This window comes from Astatotilapia calliptera, chromosome 16 (genome assembly GCF_900246225.1).
Source record: "Astatotilapia calliptera chromosome 16, fAstCal1.2, whole genome shotgun sequence".
Taxonomy (NCBI): Eukaryota; Metazoa; Chordata; class Actinopteri; order Cichliformes; family Cichlidae; genus Astatotilapia; species Astatotilapia calliptera.
The window spans coordinates 18,246,465-18,267,964 of NC_039317.1; the positions used below are offsets into that span (position 1 = coordinate 18,246,465).

Here is a 21,500-nt window from a genome sequence, read left to right on the forward strand (position 1 = left end):
TGTGTGTGTGTGTGTGTGTGTGTGTGTGTGTGTGTGTGTGTGTGTGTGTGTGTGTGTGTGTGTGTGTGGAGGGAGGGGGCTTAGGCTTGGTGCAGCCCGAAGAGATGACCTGGGTCCGCCCTTCTGTGGGCTCACCACCTGCAGGACCCATAATAGGGATCAGGTGTATTGTGCATTGTGTGTTAATAAGTAAATGGACTGATTCTTATATAGCGCTTTTCTACTCTCCCGGCAGTGTTGGGGAGTAACGGAATACATGTACCGCCGTTACGTATTTAAAATACAAAATATGAGTAACTGTATTCCGTTACAGTTACCGTTTAAAAAGGTGGTATTCAGAATACAGTTACTTTGTTGAAATAAATGGATTACACGGCGGTACTTTCCTGTTTCATATTGTCGCGGGTCAGGACTGTTTCGGTTTTGTTTGACAGCTACGTTCTGATGTTCCAGGCGGCAGCGTTACGGTTGCCATGGTTACAGGGCGACGCTCTCTCTCTCTCTCTGCGACTGTGTGTTTCCTGGGTGAGAGAGCGCCTTTTCGTTGTTGTTGTTGTTGTTGTGCTAAGCTAACAGGCAGAATGCTACAAGCATAGCTCTAAAGAATGTAGCATCATGGGCAGTGTAGTCCGTGTTGCAGGGAGAATGGACTGCCATACCCGTTATGGGTCTGTGAGCGCGAGGAGGGAGAAAAAGGGGAGTGGAAAGGTACGAGTTGTCATCGAGGAAAAACGGGAGCTGGAAGCATGTAAATATAATAATAACCACTGCAGCCAAGAAGAGTGCCTGACGAGCCCAGTTGTAAGTAAGCTATTAAGACTCGACTGTACACCGTGTTCGTGTTTTCCTCCGAAAACAATAAGTTCCGTTGGAGCAGTCTTTCAACGCCTCTCTCTGTCTCTCGCCAGAAAAGTTGACCCACACAACAAAGTAAATCTATTTTTCGGCTACGAGCCGACAGGGACCCCGCCGTATTAGTCAGAGGTCCCTTTACTACAGTTCGGAGTCGCGGACCTTCAGTAATAGTAATAAATCACACAGCAATAGTACATTCACGTTGTTGTAAAAAGCATGATAATATATTAAGTAATCCAAAGTATTCAGAATACATTACTGTCATTGAGTAACGTAACGGAATACGTTACAGAATACATTTTGGGGCATGTATTCTGTATTCTGTAATAGAATACATTTTAAAAGTAACCTTCCCAACACTGTCTCCCGGAGTACTCAAAGCGCAGTATACAACATGCCTCATTCACCCATTCACACCTGCTCATACAAGCACTTCTAGACTCAAGTGCAAACTAACCAACATTCACACACATTCACACTCCGAAGAACGCATCGGAGGGCAACTTGGGGTTATACTGTCCTCAGATTCCACAATGGTAAATGATTAATGATTGATACTTCTAATTATAACTGTGATCATAAGAATACAAAATAAAATATCTCCTGGTCACAGTATCTTGGATATTTGGTATGCAGACTGGGGAAGCCAAGGATCAAACCACCAACCTTCCAATCAGTAGCTGATCTGCTCTACCACCAAAGCCACAGCCACCCAAGTGGCAGTAAGGGGCGGAGGCCCTGATGGTACAATCCCCTGATGGTCCTGAGTTCGATTCCACCACCTGTCCGGGGTCTTTCTGTCTATAGTTTGCATGTTCTCCCCATGTTTGCGTGGGTTCTCTCCGGGCACTCGTGCTTCCTCCCACAGTCCATAGACATGCAGTTAGTGGGGTTAGCTTAACTGGTAATTCTAAATTGCCCATGTGAATGTGAGTACAAATAGCTGTATGTGTTTATGTTTTAGCCCCGCGACAGACTGGCAGACTATACCCTCCCTCTCACCCTATGGTAGCTGAGTAGCTGCCATAGGGTTCCAGCTCCAGCAACCCTGACAAGGATAAGCGGAACAGAATGGATGGCTGGATGGATGTTGTGAAAACTTTCTGGCCAAATTAATTAATGTATATGCCACATACACATTTTCTTTGTCATTTTTTTCCAATAATTCCAATAAACAAATAATTATTGTATTTAAAGTAAAGTCTATAAAATAATATAAAGACTAAAATGGATCCCAGTATGATCCTGAAAATGACACAGTCTATCATATTTTTTTTACCTCAGCAATCTGCATGTCTTTCTACCCTTCCTACATTGAAAGTGATTTTAGGTGTGATTTTATAAGTTCTTCCTATATCAGAAAATGATAAAGAATAATGGGGAAAAATATAAAAATGCACTACAGCTTACAGTCAGAAGGGAGGAAATCTTCTGTGCTTCTCTTGTGAGGGGGTCAACGATTGCCACAACATCATAGAACACCTCGTTCTCACGTGGAGAGAGATGAAGCACGCTGAGGAACAAAAAAAGCACACCAGAGCGAATTCAACAAACAACGTCATACAATCCTTAATCAGCAGAACTGCAAATCAAAAGACTTGCAGCTTGGCACTCCTTGAAATGATGGCATTGCAATTTTCAGGCCCATTACAAAAAAAGGAGCATGAATACTTTCCAATGAGACTACAGATCCCAAAGGGGAAAAAGAAATCCCACCTGTGGGTGTCTTTGATAAAGTGGACATCTCTTCTGACTTCTCCTTTGGGGGCTGCAGTTAGCAAGGCATCAACTTTCATAACTAAGTCACTGGCACTGAGGGGGAAAAAATCAGTTTGTCATTTTCTTTAAAGCATTTGTGTTAGTGAAGATGTTAACCAGCCCTTGCGCAATATAATATCAAGCTTTAAATAGGCAGAGTCACACCTTAATCAGGCTACTGTACCTTAAAACTGAGAAAGTGACATTTCTTCATGACAGAATACTTTCAAACATTTGATACATGAGGAAAAAAGAAAATCCTACACTAACAGATAATTCTAGACAAACTTAATGCAAAGGTGACACAGAGGGAATGCTTAAACAGATGCACACATTTCTATCACAGACACTTAAAAGAGACAAGTAGGCCAAAAAGAAATACAAACATACTGCTTTGGCTTCATTCCCATCTGTTTAACTCTGGCTTTGACTTTCTCTGCAGAACCGCTCAGAGTAATCTTTTCCAGCAAGTGGAAATCCTCCACAGTGAATTCTTCCTGCTCTTCAAACGGACCAAGGATCTAACATGAGGAAAATAACACAGTCAGAACACGACTTTTCCCATTCTTATCTCACCATGTATTATGTACAACTTTCCCAGGGGATGTTAAATGTAATGTGATTGTGACACAGTGTTTTATCCACTTAAAGTCACGGTATTCAGTGAGGCTGCCTGGTTTTTCTATTCTGGGAGAAGAGCCCTACCACTGCAGCAGAGCAAAGTAAGATAATATTAATTGTTACTGCCATCACAGAGACTGGCCTCTTTATCCGTGGCTGTCAGCATTGCTGTTGCTGAGACATCAGTCACCAGCTCTGTACACGTACAGTGAGCACGTGTGCGCGCGCGCACACACACACACACACACACACACACACACACACACACACACACACACACACACACACACACACACACACACACACACACACACAGCCGTGCCTGCCACTTGTGACCTTTGAGAAATAGACATGCTGATATGACAGTGCTAAGAAAGCACTCTGAAAACACTAGAGGGAAAAATCCTCCAAAAGTGCAGCTGCATGGAGAATCTTTCTCTGCTGTAGCAAACAACACCACCAGTGCTTCTTGTCACTGGCAATAAAATGTTTTCTATTCAAGAGAAGCCATCTAAAGAATCAGCTGCCTGTCAAAGTAACTATTTTTCAAGTCACAAGGAAATTGATAGTTGGTGAGTCTCAAGTCAAAAACCTTATCCCAGTGAAACTTCTTACAAGAAGAAGTCATCTTCTAGATCATTAGTTGCCAAGTTACTGTCACACTTAATTTTGAACAGGGCAATAGTTTCATTAAGTTAGTCGTATACTGAAATTAAACATCTAAAACAGTTTAATACATTTTCAAAGCTGGATGTGTTACTTTTAAAGAACAGAGGTAGATATTAATCATGTGATTAATTTTGTGTGATTTTCTAACAATACTTTTGTACTGCTTATTAATTTCCCGTGGTTTTCGGAATCTGTACAAGCTGCATTACTACATTAAGGGAGAGAAGCTTTGAGTTAAAATGAGTTGAACTGTGGCTGGCTACTTGTTCAGACTGTGATCACACACAGTTTATTTATTTATTGTGTTTCCGATTAGAATATTGGGAAGTTGCTTATGCACAGAAAATATGACACTATTGCAAACATTTGCTTCCTCCGTGTGTAGCATGACTGCAGGGCTTTTCCTGCTTATGAAATTTTCGAGCACCAAAGAGCTTTGGTTTTTGCCCAGAGAAAAATCACCAGGACTGAGTTTTTATGTAGGTGGGGTTACTTTTACTCATGAGCCTTTACCCATATGCCAAAAAATAACAGCAGAAGTTACACAGCCATAAGTATATGTGTTCACTCATTAGTGGCGTGGTTCTTTTAGACCGAGGAAAAACCCTGGATTTTCTGCCATTGATCTGATTGACTGCATCCATTGTCAGTTTTTAACTATGCATAAGCTGGAGCCCACTCACCCTCCCATTGCTGATCACTGCACGCTGTCCAGGATTGAGTTTCAGTACGTCTTGACAGAATAACTGCTGAGTGCGGATAAAATCAACTTCAAGGGTGTTGAATTTTTTCTCAAAGGCATCCATATCCATGCCCTACAGCAGAAAAACAAAAGTTTGTTTACAATGTCAGATAAATTGATTGCATCGCTGGCTGGCTAAGAATATGTGATGTAATCCATAGTTTGTGGTCAACTGAAATATCCAATAACGCAGCTGAAAGACATTTCTCTCATTTCAGCCTGTCCAAAAATATAAAGAGTGATGCATTGACATAAAAATGATGTATGTGAGACAAAAAAAATAAAAATTATTCACAGAATCATTGATGCCTCGCATCAGCACAATCACTGCAGTTTTCAAACATAAAATATTTCATCCAGACCTGTCAGAAATGCACATGTGTGAAAATGAGATTAATCAATTTGTAATTAATATAACAAACTCCTAATTAAACCCCTGCCAGTTTTGTCTATAACAAATTAGGTTTGGGAGTGTGGAGGGTTTGTGGAGTCAGGTTATTAGTTTCTCCAACATTTCTCTCCTCAGGAGAACAGGTGAAATACCAATAATGTCAGCACAATCCAGTCAGCAAGTCTGTCTGGCAGCCAATAATAAACTCATATCCCTTGGCTTTGGGTCTCAAGTCACACTGCTACATCCTACCTATCACCCCATCTCTATTTCCAGCCTATTCTCTCCCAATTGTGAAAGGCTAGTATAACTGAGGGGAACTTCATTATAGTAGGTCCTAAATAAAAAACAAACAAACTACACAATCTACTGCATAACTGATGGTGAATATACTCCATCAGCTGATTTGTTGATTAGTGGCTGAGAATTTGCTTGCGTATGCACAGTCCTTTGTGGGTGGTTACTGCGCATTACAGCATGAAGACGGGAGAATGATTTAGTTCTGCCTTAAAGCAGCAGTGATGGTCAGGCTTGGCTGAAAACATGTGGATCACATAACCAGAAGCTGTGAGCAGTTGGCTATTTATCAGCTTCGGGAGACCATGTTTACACCAGCACATTTTAGTTAAAGATTCATAGCGTGTTGCAGTCTTTCAATGGCCTCAGTGACATTTCAAGTGGAACTGACAGTGGGCAGGCTGTTTGCCTGGGTGTCCAAGGAGTGTGGAGTATCATGCGTGCTGTAAATGCATTCCGTGAGTTGATGTTGAGGAGAGAGATAAGAGAATGGGCTCATCAATCACTATTTTCCTGACTGCGCACTTTTTCTCCTTTTACCTCCATTAAACCATTTACCTAATCAAATATATTATTAAATACTTATCAGTTATATCAGAGCAAAGCAACTTTCTTACCAAGTGATGCACTTGGTATGAAACTGAAGTTTTTTCTTTGGACAAGTAAACTTTGATAAGGTAGCCATGCACAAGATTCAAGTTAATCTAACTTTTGTGTGTCTAAAATAGATAGCGTTCCAACAGTTTTAACTGCTGTCTACTTTATAAATGCACACGGATTGCCAGCATCTTGCCATCAATCTGAATAAGTCTTTGTCAATGACTCAACTCAATTCAGGTCATATTCTTGTTATATTCCTATAGAACAGGAAGGGTGCTGAACACAAATGTAATAGTTATATGTAATAGTTAACAGGCAGCAAAAGATATATAGATATACAATTTTCAACAATTTATCACAATTATTCCCAGGTTTATTATCAGAGATAGATTGTATGAAACTGCCAATTTGATCCCAGTCGATCACAGACTGATATCCGACTGACTCCATCTTATGCCAAGATTTATGGCCGGTTTTAATGACAGCGTTCCTATGCTTGACAATCTTATTGTGCAACAAAAAAATAACTGCAATAACTTTATCTTACAGAATAAAAGAAATATTTGACAAAGATTAACTTTGAGGACATAGTTTCCAGTTAAAAAAGGTGACAAATTAAAATGTGCGTTATTGGAGCACTGATAATATTGGAAAATGTTATAAATCACAATATCATATTGTGGGTGAAATATTGCGATAATATAATATCACATGGTGTCTGGTGATTCCCATCTCTACTAAACATCAGCATGAATATAACGCATCCAAAATATATAGATGGGTGGACTGTTGGCAGCTATACATCTAATCTATGTCTAAATTTGGAAATAGTTGGATTAAAACAAACACCTATTTGATCAAATAAAAACTCAAAGTAAAAAAAAAAGGAGCAGTGAAAAAAACAAGCTCTTATATTAGATTTTCCTCTTTCAAGGTTTGCCACCTTCAAGGTAAAAGTCAAATCATGTGGTTACAATATGATTTAAAGTAGTGATTCTAATATAAAAGAATATATATATATATATAAAGTCCAAACAAAATATGTGTAGTCTGAAAAGAAAAGAAAAGAAAAGAAAAGAAAAGAGCATTCTTTAATCCCCTCTTTACCTGCATCAGTAAGTCTTTCATCTTGGTCCCCTGCTGGAGGAGCTGGCTGCTCTCCTCTTTTAGGAGTTTATGCACAAACTCTGCCGCAGCCTTATTCTTCTGGGTGAGGAGAGAGGCCCAGATAGCCCTGTACAGCACAGTGTTATCGTCGTAGGGTTTTTCACTGGGGTTATCTATCACCCCCACACGCACTCCAGGACTGGCCTTCTGCTTGCACACACAAGCGCACACACATATAAACATAACGGCACTATAATTCACAGTAATAGCAGACATGCTCATATATCCAGCTACCACATATGTCACTGATGAAGAGCTCTCAAAAAATAGTGCTTTAAAGTAAAGATCTCACCTTTTCAACCTAATCTACTACTAATGATCTCTAAATGACAAAAAGAACATTTGCTTTATTACGTTATTCATCTGTAGAATATCACCACAACATATTTCAGTTAAGACGAATCTACACTGATGATTTTTTGTGAGAGCACACAGCAGAAAATGACATTTTAATTATAGTTTTTGTTATGAACCTGCCATGATAATCACCACCAAAACCATTTCAGAGTTCTGCATCCCTTCCACTTCTATTTGATTTTTTTTAGTGCACAAGTTTTGTTGCTTTAAGGATAAGTTAGAGTATTAGATTTATCTGTTACGCCTTCTAAGACGTCCTGTGTACATCCTAAATGATAACATAAATTAAAGAAGTGAAAAGAACAGTATTGATTTTACTTACCAGGTGTTTCAGAGCACTGAGCAAGAGTTTTCGTCCTGACACCTTCTGAAAATCCCCAACTACCCACAGAGTTACAGGAGTCATCCCATCCTCATCTGAGGTAAAAGAGTAAAATCTTTATAGAATAATGTGTACAATACAAATAAGAGCCATTACTGCCATTACTGTAAACCATTCTAAACTCAGACTCTACTTTATATTCTTTAGCTTTCTAATCGTAAGTCTCCTGTTATCCCCAAGAGCAGTCTATTTTGGTTGTTTCTAGTGTCCTGTTCTTCCCTGTTCTTCAGCTGCAGCAGTCTGTTCTCTCTTCGAGTGTAAGGTGTAGCAGCTTCAACCATGTCTGACTCTTCTTCTTCACAAGTTGTTTTGCTCACAGAAGTGTCGCAGATTTTTTGTTTGTTTTGTTTTTGTACCACTAGGGACTGTTTTTCATTAAATCCCAGGAGAACAGCGGGTTTTTTGTTTTTTTCATTTTTAGATATTCCGATTTGGCACCAACTAAAGGCACTTAGATCCCATGTGTTTCTCATTCTAATGTTTGGTTAACATAACATTTTGGCCACGTTTGTGCGCTTTTATGTACTGAGGTGCAGCATTAATGGGATAGTATGCAGGTGCAGCTGATTAGTTAGCCACAGCAAGTATAATCACTTCACCAGTAGAGGACAAATTTATTTATGAAGAATTCAATCTCTCAATGTTGACCTAAATGTTTACACAGCTTTCAAAGACAGTGTCTTGTAAAAGGTCCTACTCTGTCTATACACTGATAATCACATGACATTGAGAGGGGAATGAAATGTAGTTATTATAGTGAATGTTTAGTTTGTGTCAGAGGTGAGAGAGACTAAGACATCTGTCACATATTATAGAAGAACCTTGCCACCTGTCATGGTTATATTCCCGCCCCGGCCAGTCAGCCAGTCCTTCAGAAAAGCAGGCAGTTGGCCCGACAGCTACTCCACAGAGAGAGAATGGCAATCAGCCTCCTCTGAAACACTGCAGCTAGACTCTGGGCCCGAGCAGCGAAATGCAGCTCTGATGACCATTTAGACTGCTGGCCAAAAGCCAGTCAGAAGACCCAGCAATGATTTTGCTGGAGGCACAGCCTGCCAGCCCTAATAAAACCCAGTTTCATATTTCCATACATCAGCAAAGCAGTGTGGGATTCAATTTGTTTATAACAAAAATGCTAATTTTACAGATACACCTTATATTAATGTAGAGTAGTTATTCCAGTTTATACAGCATTATGTTTCTAAATATGAGATTTCATCTGAAATAGTGTTTACTGGGAAAGCAAACCAAAAAGAAGTGACTTCTTACCACTATTTGTGAAGTACTTCATTCTCTTAGCAATCACTGCCGTTTTGTCTCTGGTGTCCACATAAGAAAACATATATGTGTCTTCCCAATCATCTGCAACTGCATATAAAGGAAAGTATAACATAAGAGGAATGTAAACAGTGGCATCCATATTTTATGGCATAGAACAAGGAGCACCTGGAGTGGCTGTGAGGTCAAGGTACTTTCGGTCACTGCTTAAAATAAGAGGGTTCATCCTGGGAACCACATTGGCCTGTTCCATTAGATAGTCTACCACATCTGAGCCTTCAGATAACTGGCCCTATAAGGTGAAGGACATAAAGTGTGTTAGTTACATAACTGACAGCATGAACAAATTGCCACCGGTGCAGTTCCCCAGTGCTTGAGTACTTCAGTTCACTCATGTCTGGGTTTTTCCTGACTCAAAGTGGGCCTTTGGGAAATGAATCATTATTGGTCCACATATAATTAAGGTAATGAGTACGCATTGCTTTACTTAACAGAAGTCTTATGAATTTCCCTCTCATTTCTTCCCATTTGAAAATTAAAACTGTATTTTGTCACTCAGTAAATTAATCTCCATTCAAAGAAAACTCTTTAAAAAGATGTTTTAATGACATTGCTGCTAATTTTGGTCAGATTTTCTTTCATATGCAGGACAAACCTGCCTATATATGAATGTAAAAATTTCACCTCTCATTACAACAACAAGACAAAAAAAAAACACATTGGTTTCATAGGCTGAATATGAAGAGTGAGTCTCGTTTCATGCATATGCATCATACCATAAAGACGGCTCTTTGAAAGGCAGTAGTGGTGTCCATTATGCGCTGAAGGATGACTGTTTCCAGCTCCTCTGGGTCCATCTCATCAGGGCTCAAAGGGACTCCATTAAATAAAGCCAAAGGCAGGGCACCTAAGCCACTCTTTTTGTAGAAGAGCGCACCATCCTACAGCCAACAAAAGTTAAAATCAGACCTGCTGCTCTTCATCAATCATACGTTATTACTTTTACTTTCAATTAACAAAAAAACATCTTACCTTCCTTTTATCATCATACTCTGATTCAACTCCTAGAATCCTTTCAGAATTGGCTTTTGGGAATTTTCTCTTTAGGTAAGCAGTGATTGTATCAGCAGAGAGCGTCTCCCCTACATCGACTTTGCTATACAGCTGCAAGAGAGTAGCAAGGAAGTTCAGACTTGACCATCACTCTCTTCGGATCCCTCTCAGTGTCAGTACTTTCCACCGCAATTTTAAAAAGCAGATAGCTGAGGAAAAATACCACTGACTCATCTATTTCAACAATGTCTCAAACTGTAGGATAACACAAGTAAAATATTATGCAACTGATTTCCTAGGCACGCAGAGATATGAGCTGGCAAGAAACACTTGCTAAAACAACAGAGATTTATATATGCGATATACTTACTGAGACCACAGACATCAGAGCCTGGGGTAAATCATACTCGTCTGCAATGTAATTCAGCAGTCGGTAAAATCCAACCCCTGCATCTGAGAAGCCATCAATCTCATCTTTGGTGTTGACAACAAACACAAATCCAATTCTGTACAAACGGGACAAAACAAGTATTCAATTTGCAGGTGAAATGAGAATCACTACCAGGTAAAGATTATGAATGCCAAGAGCGGACCATATAAACAGCTGTGGAGGTGTGAAAAATTGCAGCATCTACCTCAGGGGGATCTTATGCTTGTAGAAAAGCTCTGCTAGCTTCACGAGCTCACCACTTTCTTCCTGCAGTGGATCTAAGAACAGCACCTAACAGCAGAGGTATCGTTATCAACCCCTGGTCGTAAAGCTTTGCAAACAACTGTGTGCCAACCTGACTTACACATGAAGCAAACTTTAGAAAAAAACAAATCAAAAACCAACACATCAGCAAGTTGAACCCAGACAAACTAGAAAAACAGAGGCAGTGATTTCAATTTTTTATTTTGTCTGACAAATCCTAGGACATGTACAATTTAAATGTATAATAAAGACCTGTCTCAGCTCCATTTCCTTTATTACCCACACCACTGTTTTTTCTTTATTGCATTAATGCAGTGTAAACAAATAGGAAATGCAAAGTCCAGCTGACTAGTACTCAAACCATTTGTGAATTTACTGGCTTGTCTCTCACTTGGTACTTCACTTGTTCTGATAAACTCACCAGGTTAAAGAAATTGCGTCTGATCTGCCGGATGACTCCGGGAAAGGTGGCTCTGAGGAGCTCCTGTACACCAGTTGGCCAGCTTCGGTACATTAGGTCATTCTCAATGTCATTTATCCACTAAAATGTACAGGTACAGGGCGCAGAAGAGTTAGTGGGAAAATATTCACTAGTTAATAATAACAGTAATCCCAAAGGTGCAGCCAAAATATGAAAAATAACAGAGGGATTAAATATTTAATGCATGAACAGTTCAGACTTCCTCTCTGGTTGTCATATGTAAGAATTTAGAGACATTTCATTTAGGAATGTGGAATTTTATAGATATATACACTTGAAATTTGCCCAAGGACACAACGACCGAGACTGTCCAAGCCGGGGCTCGAACCGGCAACCTTCCGATTACAAGGCGAACTCCCAACTCTTGAGCCACGATTGCCCTATGTTCTATTTCACAATATTAAAGAAAGTGATCTAGAGCTGTGAAATTTATTGGGTTACTCCTTTTCCCACATTTAAATTCAGCTTAGTAGTTTTGTGTAATCTTGTTGAAAAACAAACAAATGGCACCAATCATGCAACACGTCCTCCTCAGCAGAGGAATTATATACATGCAAATAAAGCAAGTAGAATGCCAGTGAAGCTGGCTAGTTTTGATGTATATAAAATTACATGTATTACTGTTCTTAAGTTCTTCGATCAGAGAAAACTATTGGACCCTGTAGATGTTTTTTTTTTAAATAATCAACCAGAATCAGATGCATAACGATCCATCTGGCAATAATACTGGTCTTTCTCTGTGTAACTATGAAGCCTCACCAGCAGACTATCAGCAGGGGAAATGCAAGTTGACAAATATTTTGGTTGAGGGTGGACAGGCTTAATATCGTCATATATTTCTGACATTTTTATAGTACTTAATGTAATAAAATTGCCAGAGGCATCAAATGAAAACTTGCAAGTTTTTAATTTAATAACATTTCTTGGCTAACTTCCAACTTAATAACTTCCAAATAAATGAGGTTCCTGGATAGCTTCAGATTGTTGCAATAGGCCGATGACTGCTCTACTAATTTCTTACTTTAGGATCCCTAAACAAGAACACGTGTGTTGATCTGGGAATATAGTCCTTTTAGACATCACTTACCATTATGGCTGGGTGTCTGATATCTAAGGCATAACTGTCATCCACAGCATTCACAGGTAATCTCAGCAGCTTATCTTGATGTTCTCCTTTTATGCCTAGATTATGTAGACCCTCTAAGACCTTGGCCTCTGACTTAAGTATGTCCAAGATGCTGAAAGTGCAAAATGATGTGTTAGTCTTTGATTCCATCTGTGTGTCAGTATATATGCATTGCACCAAATGCTTTACTTCTATCAGAGAGTGTCTTTTATTAATGCAATTTATTGTGTCCTTACTTTAAAACATATTATTTTGTTTATAACAAGTGACATTCACTACAAGTGGTAGTTATTATGCAATATTTCTATCAGGAAAAACATGAAAAATATAGCCCCAGCCAGATACATTAAACCAGATATTCATTCATTGATGAATATCTGGTTGATATAATCATATATTATATCTGTGGTATTGAAAGCAATATTCAATATACCATGATGGAAAATGTTTTCTTTGTCCACAAAATATAAGTCAGAGAAGCCCTGGACTTTTATCTTGCTAACACCATTAAAAAAGTAATTCAGCCAGAGCCAAGGAGACGACCAGCTAAAAGAAGAAGACAGCACTCTTTGTGAGTGAGAAGGATGGGTTATTCTGTCCAAGAGGAAAAAAAGGTGAAGCTGGCATTCATGTATCCATATTGTGGAAAATGACAATTCAAACCACATCAAATATTAGGATTTAATACATATTGAAAACTTAAAATTACTACAGCAAGTCATGATCGTATTGCACAAAGATCACCCTAGGTCTGGCGCTTCCAGGGGGGAGCACAGGCATATGACTGTACCTTCCTGCTGTGTTCCTACCTGAAGGGATTGTGAATGTCCAGATCAATGTGCAGCCCGTTGATGAAGAGCTCACCGTCTCCTGGGTGAACACCAATGGTCTCACTGAGGTGCTGAAAGAACAAGCTCAAAGTGTTAGTTGAATCCCAAAAGCCCTAAATGATTGATTCTAACATTAATGTCTGATCTTTTCACATGAAACGATGTGCACTGAGACTACAGAAACAAGTAAGGGTAGTAAGAGAGTAGGAGAAAAGCAAAAATAAAATGTCAAATTTATTGTGAAATTTATATGACACAGAGATTAGAAACTGATTCTCTAAAATAGAATGTGTGCAATGGCAACAGATATTATCAAAGACAGCAACTACGCTATGATATCGCACCTTTTGGTTCTCCTCAATTTCTTTTCTCATTTCCTGCTTTACAGCCACTCTTGTCAGTGATCTGTGGGAACAGTAAAACATGTACAGTCACCATCAGCTTTTACCGCATCCCCAGCCGGCAGTAAAATGCCAGTTTTAATTTCCAAAAACCTGTGGGTCCTCAAGATGGTGCGTTTGCAGTCAATTCCCTGTAAACACCCGACTCTTACTCAGCACTTTTTGAAGTTATTACAAGCTGCCGGTACCAAAATAAGCAAACATCTTTTAAAAAAGCTGATTAGATCCCTGTACAACAAATTATCTACATTCATTGCAGGGTTACAAATTGTCACAGAAAGGAGTAATAATGCTCAAATAAATGGGGCTATAAAAGGTATACTTTATGTGCACTTTAAGAACAGCATTTGTTTGGCCAAGATTCATACAGGGCAGGGCTTTGACAGGAATTGTGAAACCACATAAAACGTGTTAACCATTGAGCAAGAAAAAAAATAAAATAGGATGAATTTTCTTACCTGGCTTTGCTTGGAAAGTTCTGACTGAGATCTCGCAAGAGCTTTAAAGCATCAAACTTTGGTGCAGACATGATTCTAGAAGCTGCCTGGAAACTCAAATCTACATAGATCGAACAAAAGAAATGATCAACATTTATACATCTATGAATGCAAAGGTAAAGTCAAAGGTGGCTATTAGCTTTTCAAGCTCTATTTTCTTTTAAATACATAACACTAGAAGGGGCACCTGCACAACTTAAGTGTATTTCCTATGCAGATGACGCAATAATCTACACAGCTGCATTCTCTTCTCTGCCACAGGCTCCAGACGACCCTTCAAGAACTGCAAGCCTCATTCTAACATTTGGCTAAAATTGTTACGAAAACTCACTGAATACTCAGTGTATGCAGACCGTTAAGGGGCATTTAAAAAGAAAGAGCACGGCAGCAATGTAGCAGCAAACGAATGCCTATTAAATTTAGCGATGGCAGCTGTGTAGCACAATGTATATTTTCGGTGGTTACACCTTTAGCACTCATTCTCTGCAGAGCTGCATTAAATACAGGAAGGTAGTGAGCTTTTATTTTAAGAGTGTGTCTTCAGCTTATAGATCAGCACAGTGTTGTGAAAACTCACATTGTTCAGTGAGATTGTGCACCATGGGCTGTTGCACATTTACAGAATACAGTTAACTGTCAGGACCATCAAAATAAAAATGGTAGGCACTCGGACATCCACTCAGAGCCTCATGCTCACCGTCTGATGACAAAACTGACATCACTCAGACCCATACAATATCAACCCTGTAAGTTTCCAAAGCAGAGCTCCACTCACAAATGCACCATTTTCACACTGCTTTCATTGTAGCTGCTGTTTATAGTGCAATGTGACAACATCCACGCCATGAGCAGTTCCACATATGTTGTGGACTTATTGCAGCCAAGCAATTGCCACCTACCAATGAGTACTTTATAATCAGATTTCTTGGCCCTTATTAAGTTTAATGTGACATTAGCAGCGGTACATATTTTTACGCAGAAATAATGTTAAACTCCCTCTCTCCCCTTATGATATTGCTTCTGTAGATCACTGCTCTACAGGGTACCCAAGATATATTCAGAACTTGGTAGAACAGCCTTCTTTGATTTTATGACCGGGTCACGAAGTAACCTTCAAAACACACTAAGGCTCAATAATTTTCTCTCCCTGGGGGAACTTGAAACGCTGATTTAAAAAAAAAAAACTGCAAGTAAAAAGCTGGATTTTACTCCATGTATCTGCAGTCCTTTCCTTGTTTTAATGTGTCCCAGGTTGGCTTTTTTGTGATTTTACAATTTTTGTAACCTTGCAATGCTGTGCTTTCTTGGCCAAGACTCCCTTGAAAAACTGTTTTTTAATCACAATGTATGATTACTTCCTGGGTAAATAAATATTACATTAAAAAATAAAAAGTAAAATAAACCTCACCTGCACTTCATCAGTAATAAAACATACACAGTGAAGGCCTCACCTTTGATCCTCTTTTCAGTTTCAATAAATCTAAGCTTTTTCTTAGTGCATGATAATAGCAAATGCAGACAGACATTGAAAAATATCCTCAAACTGTTGTCAACAGCACTGAAAGGAAAAAAAACTGATACCTTGCATTTCCCACACTTTGAGAGGGGCCATGTCATTGGTACTCTCAAGAAGATGTTTGCGAAGCTCAACAAGATGCTCCTGGAGTTCAGGATGAGATTTCCTTAAGAGAGATAAAAGAAAAACAGAAAGACACGATACAAGGTGAAGATTTCTTTTTGACTCCTAATCAAGTGGTGTCAAATACACAGTGACAAAAACAACAGAAAAATAAACGATTAAAACATCTTTAGGACTGATAATATATTACTTACTTTAATGTCCCAAAAAAGAATCCTTGGACTTCATCATTATCATCATCCTCCACATTTATAACCGTCTTTGAATCTATAAAGCAAGAGATTCGTGTTTACTTGCCTGAGAAACAGAGTTCAACACACAATGCTGGATAAATCACTAACTGACCTTTTACTTCAGTGTCATCCACAGCTTTGTATTCTGTGCTTTTGATAGCCAACTCAACACCATACCCAGATAAAAGCATCTTTTGAGGCTTTGGATTCTGTATCAAATAAAAGCAAAGCAATGTAAAACAGTGCAGAGTTGAATCTGAATTAGAGCTCTATACAGAAGATACTTTCTGCCTATATGTACCCACTATACTCTATGTGAACAAAACTACATTCAAACACATTTGAAGTAGAATGCATCACACTGGGTGAGTTTTGGCTTGAGACTGTCGCTGGATGCCATCTTTGTAATAATTTTTTCCCCTGGTCAACTATAACTGGAGTTATGAAGTGGAAAATGTCTCGAAGCAACAACGGTTTAGCCACAACAGAACACGCTGACACTAGTGACACGCTGACTAGTGCTGACACATTATAAACTTCCTATAGAAGTGAGAGATAATGACAGCACAAAGATCACCCTGGCTTTACAGCCAGAATCGATGTAAAGTACGTCTCCTAATTACATTTGTTTTTGTTCAGTTTGTTTCAGCATGGCACATCTTTAAGCCCATATCTAGGTGCCCACATACCTGTGGCAAAACATGTTGCCTTTTTATAGATTTTTCAAGACTACAGTCAGTGAAAGTTATAGACTATGAAACAGTTTACCTGTGGGAACAAAAAGCACACAAACTGACACGTACAGCAGCAGATACACTGACATTCAACCTTGACACCTGTGTCACCCAGACACTGCTTCAATCTTTCACAAGCGTAACGAGGAAGCTTCCACACCTACACACCGCTTTTCTTCAAGAAAAGCACATTTCCTACTTTCAAAGGCATCTGTTTGTCAGTTAGTTTTTAGAAATCTGTTAATTCTACCTCTGAACATTGGTCAGTCATACGTGTTGTTCAGCAGTGTCCATTTGATCAGGAAAAACTATGAGGAACAACATTTTTTTTCATGACAGAAAATATAAGTAATGGATAAAAAGACTGTTTACAGTAAAGTGTTAACTTTTTCTGGCCATCTTTCATCATGAAATTTGGCTTGTTTTTTTGGGGTTCTTTTTGCAAAATCCTGCTAGGAGTCAAACTTCAGTGAAAACATAACCTCTGTGACAGAGTTAATTTAAAAAGAAGGATAGACAAAACAGCAGCAACAAACAACAAACATGCAGTCGGCACTCTAGCTTTAATTTTTTTAAAAAGCTAATCGAATGCTACTAATGGAACAACTGCTAACACATCACAGAAGATTTGAAGCCAGTGTTCCATTTTCTTTTGAATCAGATATCTTTCCTGTATGACTTATCACCTAATGAAGTAGCCCTCCAACATGTTCACCAAATAAATACGCTTTGACAAATGACACTGATGTTGAACAATTTAGCGTCTTTTTTCTAAGCTCAGATGGAAAACAGGATTTATGTGAACAACAACAAGTGAATCTGGGGTTTTTGTTTTTTTTATGGCATTGCTCCTCTTTAGTGGACAAAACACATTGCTGTGATATTGCTCATGTTAATCAAGGAGAAACCTCTGAGGCAAAGACAAAATTTCTAAGATCTCCAGTTCCTCGAGTGACTAATTCAGGCTGTCTACAAAAGCAAGCATCCCCATAAATTCCCATGTTATAATTTCCAACTTTATAGCATTAAAAAGCTTATTCAGGTGTTGCAGTAGTTATCACTTTTGCTTCACAGCAACAACGTCCTGGCTTTGAATCCAGTAACTGACTAGGGGCCTTTCTGAGTGGAGTTTCCCCCCATACTTGTGTGGGTTCTTTTCAGGTACTCCAACTTCCACCTGCAGTCCAATGACATGCATGTGTTAGGTTAATAATGGCAGTTCTAAATTGGCTGTAGTTGTGAATGTGAGTGAATAGTTGTCTGTTTCTCTGTCTTAGCCAGGGCGTTCACTGCCTTTCACTCCATGATAGCTTGAATAGGCTCCAGCCTTCCAAGACCCTGAACTGGATAAGCTCAGCAGCATGGATAGATGGATTAATTTACAGTCTGATAAAAACAAAATGGTTTATGACTCTATGGATACCTTCCCACTTTATAAAAACTCTGATGAAGGAGATTTTTTATAACTCATCCACCTAGATGCTAGAGTTAGGAGTGTGTCTAGACATAAGCAGCTGGAGCTGATGGGTGTCTTTAGGCCTCACCTCCAGTACTTCCAGTTATTAGACTTTTTTACTGTGTGTGGAGATGGTGTATAATGAATTCTCAGGCTTATGTTAATTGCTTGCTGTGTGGTACAGACCATCCAAGAGGTTTGTGCTTCAGTTTTGGAAAGTGAAATTCTATTATTGTACTAATCTGTTACCTGCCACAATAATGTGTGTATCTGTGTATTGCACCCACACAGTTTGCCAGCACGGAATCCAGCTTGCCTACCAAACTATCAAGCATTGGCTGACAACTTAGCACCTTACCCTTTCACCTGAATAAGTTAGCTTCTGGATCCAAAAAACCCACATTGCAGCAGCTAAAACAAACTTCAAAACACAGAATTCAAAACTATTCAGTGGCTGCTGTGGGTACTTCTATTTCTTTATGCTGTCTTTGATGCTAAAAGTGTAAAGTGTGCATGTTAGTCCCCATAGGGAAATAGTTCCTCTGCATTTAACCCATTCACCCAGTGAAGCAGCTAATTCTAAGTAAGCAGGATGAACTATGTTTGAGCGATAGCAGTGCTGTTCAAACACAGTTTCCTTAAAGAGATTTACTAAAGAGAAGTTTCCTGTTGTATCACTGATTAGCAGTAATCAGTAATCATGAGAAAAAAAATATACACAAAGATGGCATCAATGTTTTATTTTAATTTCACTGCTGGAAATGAATCTAATTTACTTCTTTTTAAACACAATAATTAAACAAAAAGAAGTCTGTTAAAATTAATTCTACCAAAACAGCAGAGAGCAAAAGTCAAACTTTATTCGTCACTGTTGCTCTGATAACACTAGTTCATCAGTAATTTCAAAGTTCATTTAGAATTTTGTTTTTATTCTCTACAATTAACCACGTCTACAAAAATATTTATATATATTAATAATAATTAATAAGTGGAATGTAAGTGAGAGTTAAGGCAAAGCAGTGGGGGGAGGAGGGTATATTTCTACTCACCGCTACAAAATGACGCAGCACATATGTAAGTGTGCCCTTTTCAGCTTTCTCTGACAGTGCCTTGTGAAAAGAGGTGAACTTCTTTGTTCCAATCTCTGCATACAAGATCACAACTGGCACATCTGTTATATTGACCCCTGGATATGTGTGATCGTTCTTGTATAAATATGGTTTTGGTCTGTGAACATTTGGAAAATGTGGTTAAAGATATCCCAGAGCTAAACATTGATAGGTGAAAGCATCAAATATTAAAAACACAATTTTAAAAAGTTTCAAATAACTACATACATAAATTCAAACTTCCATGTTACCTGCCTGCAGCTGCCTTAAGGAGCTTCTTGATGTCCTTGGTGCTGCAGCTGTGTTGCCCATGGATGGAGACAAAGGCTGGGCAAGCCTCAGGCGGAGGCTCATCTTTGGCTATCTGTTATGAACAGAAGGAAGAAAAAGAATGTTTGGTAAAGTAATGGCTACAACATAACCTTACTAAAGCCAGGGTTTGCTGGTTTGGTCCCCACCTGAATTACTCGTTTTAAAATACATGTGATTATAACACGACCACTTCTCTACTTTTGAGGTTAGGCATAAAAGTTTTATTTTGATAAAAGTGTTTAGTTAGGGTTGGATCAGTTGAGCCCTTAGTTACGCTGCTACAGTTTCAGGTTGCTAGGAGATATCTTATGATGCGCTGAGCTTGTCTTTTCCAGTCTCCTCTGTTTTTAAACCCCCTCATTTCCCACTTCTGAAATTCATACAGAGAATGTTCTTCTACTTTTTCTTTTCATTTTTGTGTTGTTTTGTTTGTTTTTCATCATACTTTCTGTGACCCCCCAGTGGAGGGCTGCCACGCCGTGAGCTTGGCTCTCCCAGGGTGGGAACAGTTCTTCCTCCGCAACACTGCTAGGTGCTTGCCTGTAGAGGATTGCCTGGATTGCCTTGAAATGACTGAGTTTTAAACTGGATCTGTACAAATTAAACTGAACTGAGCTGAAAATATTACTTTATAACACTTTGATCAGAACATACCTGCTGGGATGCATGAACAGCTGGTGAATAGGAGCGCAGGGCAAGAGCAAATTTGAGAAGATTAACTTGAAGATCTGTGAGGAACTGTCCGGCTTTCTTAATGATCAAGTTGTAGTACGAGCGCACCGACTCTGTAGAATAAACAGTGGTGGGACAAAAACTCAAAACTCAGTTCAATTAGTTACACCTCTTCATATAAAAGTAATAGTTTAATGTAAAAATAGACATACCTCCGTGCTTGTATACAGTAAGTTCTTTTACAGTGTCGACAAACTGCCAGAATTTCTCATTCCCATCTTCTCCAATAAATTCGCTGCACATGAAAATACGTAAGTATAATAAGCAAACATTATTTTGCTCCTCAGCAGTTAAAACTACAGACCACCAAAATCATTAATTTCTGGAAGTAACTGTGCACATATCCACTGTAACTCATCATTAAACAAGATAAAGGATCAAGTTTTTTACTACGGCTATTTAAACACACAATCCAATTATATACGAAGATTTCTACAAGGTTACCAAAGAGATTGGTAAAACTAACACTGATGATAAAATCATCACAGACTATTTTGAAACAGGAGAGGCCACAAAGAAGGATGCAACAGAGAAGACAGACATTCCAGCTTTAAGCGTATCAACTTTACCAGAAGTACACCAACAGGGATACAGCGAAGTTATATTTTAAGGTGATTTAAAAAAGTTAAAGGCAGTAAAATTACATTAAATCAATAAATAACCAGTATAAAAATCTGAATAACCTTCCAAGAGTAATAAAGCAGAACGTTTTTGTGGTGATTTTTTACATAAGTGTCCTTCAGAAATCATAATAAGGCAACTCATAACATAAACAAAGTGATGTTTATATTTGGTCCCCATGAAAACGGCCTTGCTTGGTGACACTTGTGATTTAATTTGAAAGATAAATGGTTCTGTGCTGAATAATAAATAATAATATAAATGTGAGAATTAAGGTTTTCTAAATGTTCCAGCACTGTTTTCTACTGTGATAAACACAGTGAAATAACTTCTGTCTATTACTTAAAGTCTATTGTAAATGGACAGAATGCACTTTTTAAATTGTTAGGTCTGTGATGGGATTAATCATTCTGGATGATGGCTGTCAATATAACGAGACTGATTTTTCCACAAATGATATTCTGT

At 38.7% G+C, this 21,500-nt stretch overlaps 1 protein-coding gene across 6 annotated transcripts in view; it reads right to left on the reverse strand.

Annotated features, from left to right (window-relative positions):
• uggt2 (UDP-glucose glycoprotein glucosyltransferase 2) overlaps positions 1-21,500 on the reverse strand; it is a 42,264-nt gene that overhangs the window by 19,277 nt on the left and 1,487 nt on the right. For 4 of the 6 annotated variants that reach the window (XR_003269935.1, XM_026144496.1, XM_026144499.1 and 1 more), the window contains exons 3-26: positions 20,567-20,649; positions 20,337-20,467; positions 19,622-19,734; positions 19,311-19,488; positions 16,184-16,280; positions 16,033-16,105; positions 15,781-15,881; positions 14,161-14,260; positions 13,646-13,706; positions 13,281-13,372; positions 12,433-12,583; positions 11,286-11,405; positions 10,806-10,891; positions 10,541-10,676; positions 10,150-10,281; positions 9,894-10,058; positions 9,286-9,409; positions 9,109-9,207; positions 7,780-7,874; positions 7,041-7,250; positions 4,587-4,718; positions 3,004-3,134; positions 2,572-2,667; positions 2,266-2,368 (exon numbers count right to left, since the gene is read on the reverse strand). Coding sequence is in view for 5 of the 6 variants with exons in the window: in XM_026144496.1 (XP_026000281.1) it covers positions 2,266-2,368; positions 2,572-2,667; positions 3,004-3,134; positions 4,587-4,718; positions 7,041-7,250; positions 7,780-7,874; positions 9,109-9,207; positions 9,286-9,409; positions 9,894-10,058; positions 10,150-10,281; positions 10,541-10,676; positions 10,806-10,891; positions 11,286-11,405; positions 12,433-12,583; positions 13,281-13,372; positions 13,646-13,706; positions 14,161-14,260; positions 15,781-15,881; positions 16,033-16,105; positions 16,184-16,280; positions 19,311-19,488; positions 19,622-19,734; positions 20,337-20,467; positions 20,567-20,649 (2,809 nt within the window). In the remaining variant the exon portion in view is untranslated. The remainder of the gene's footprint in view (positions 1-2,265; positions 2,369-2,571; positions 2,668-3,003; positions 3,135-4,586; positions 4,719-7,040; positions 7,251-7,779; positions 7,875-9,108; positions 9,208-9,285; positions 9,410-9,893; positions 10,059-10,149; positions 10,282-10,540; positions 10,677-10,805; positions 10,892-11,285; positions 11,406-12,432; positions 12,584-13,280; positions 13,373-13,645; positions 13,707-14,160; positions 14,261-15,780; positions 15,882-16,032; positions 16,106-16,183; positions 16,281-19,310; positions 19,489-19,621; positions 19,735-20,336; positions 20,468-20,566; positions 20,650-21,500) is intronic. The other 2 variants (XM_026144497.1, XM_026144500.1) reach the window with 1 other exon arrangement.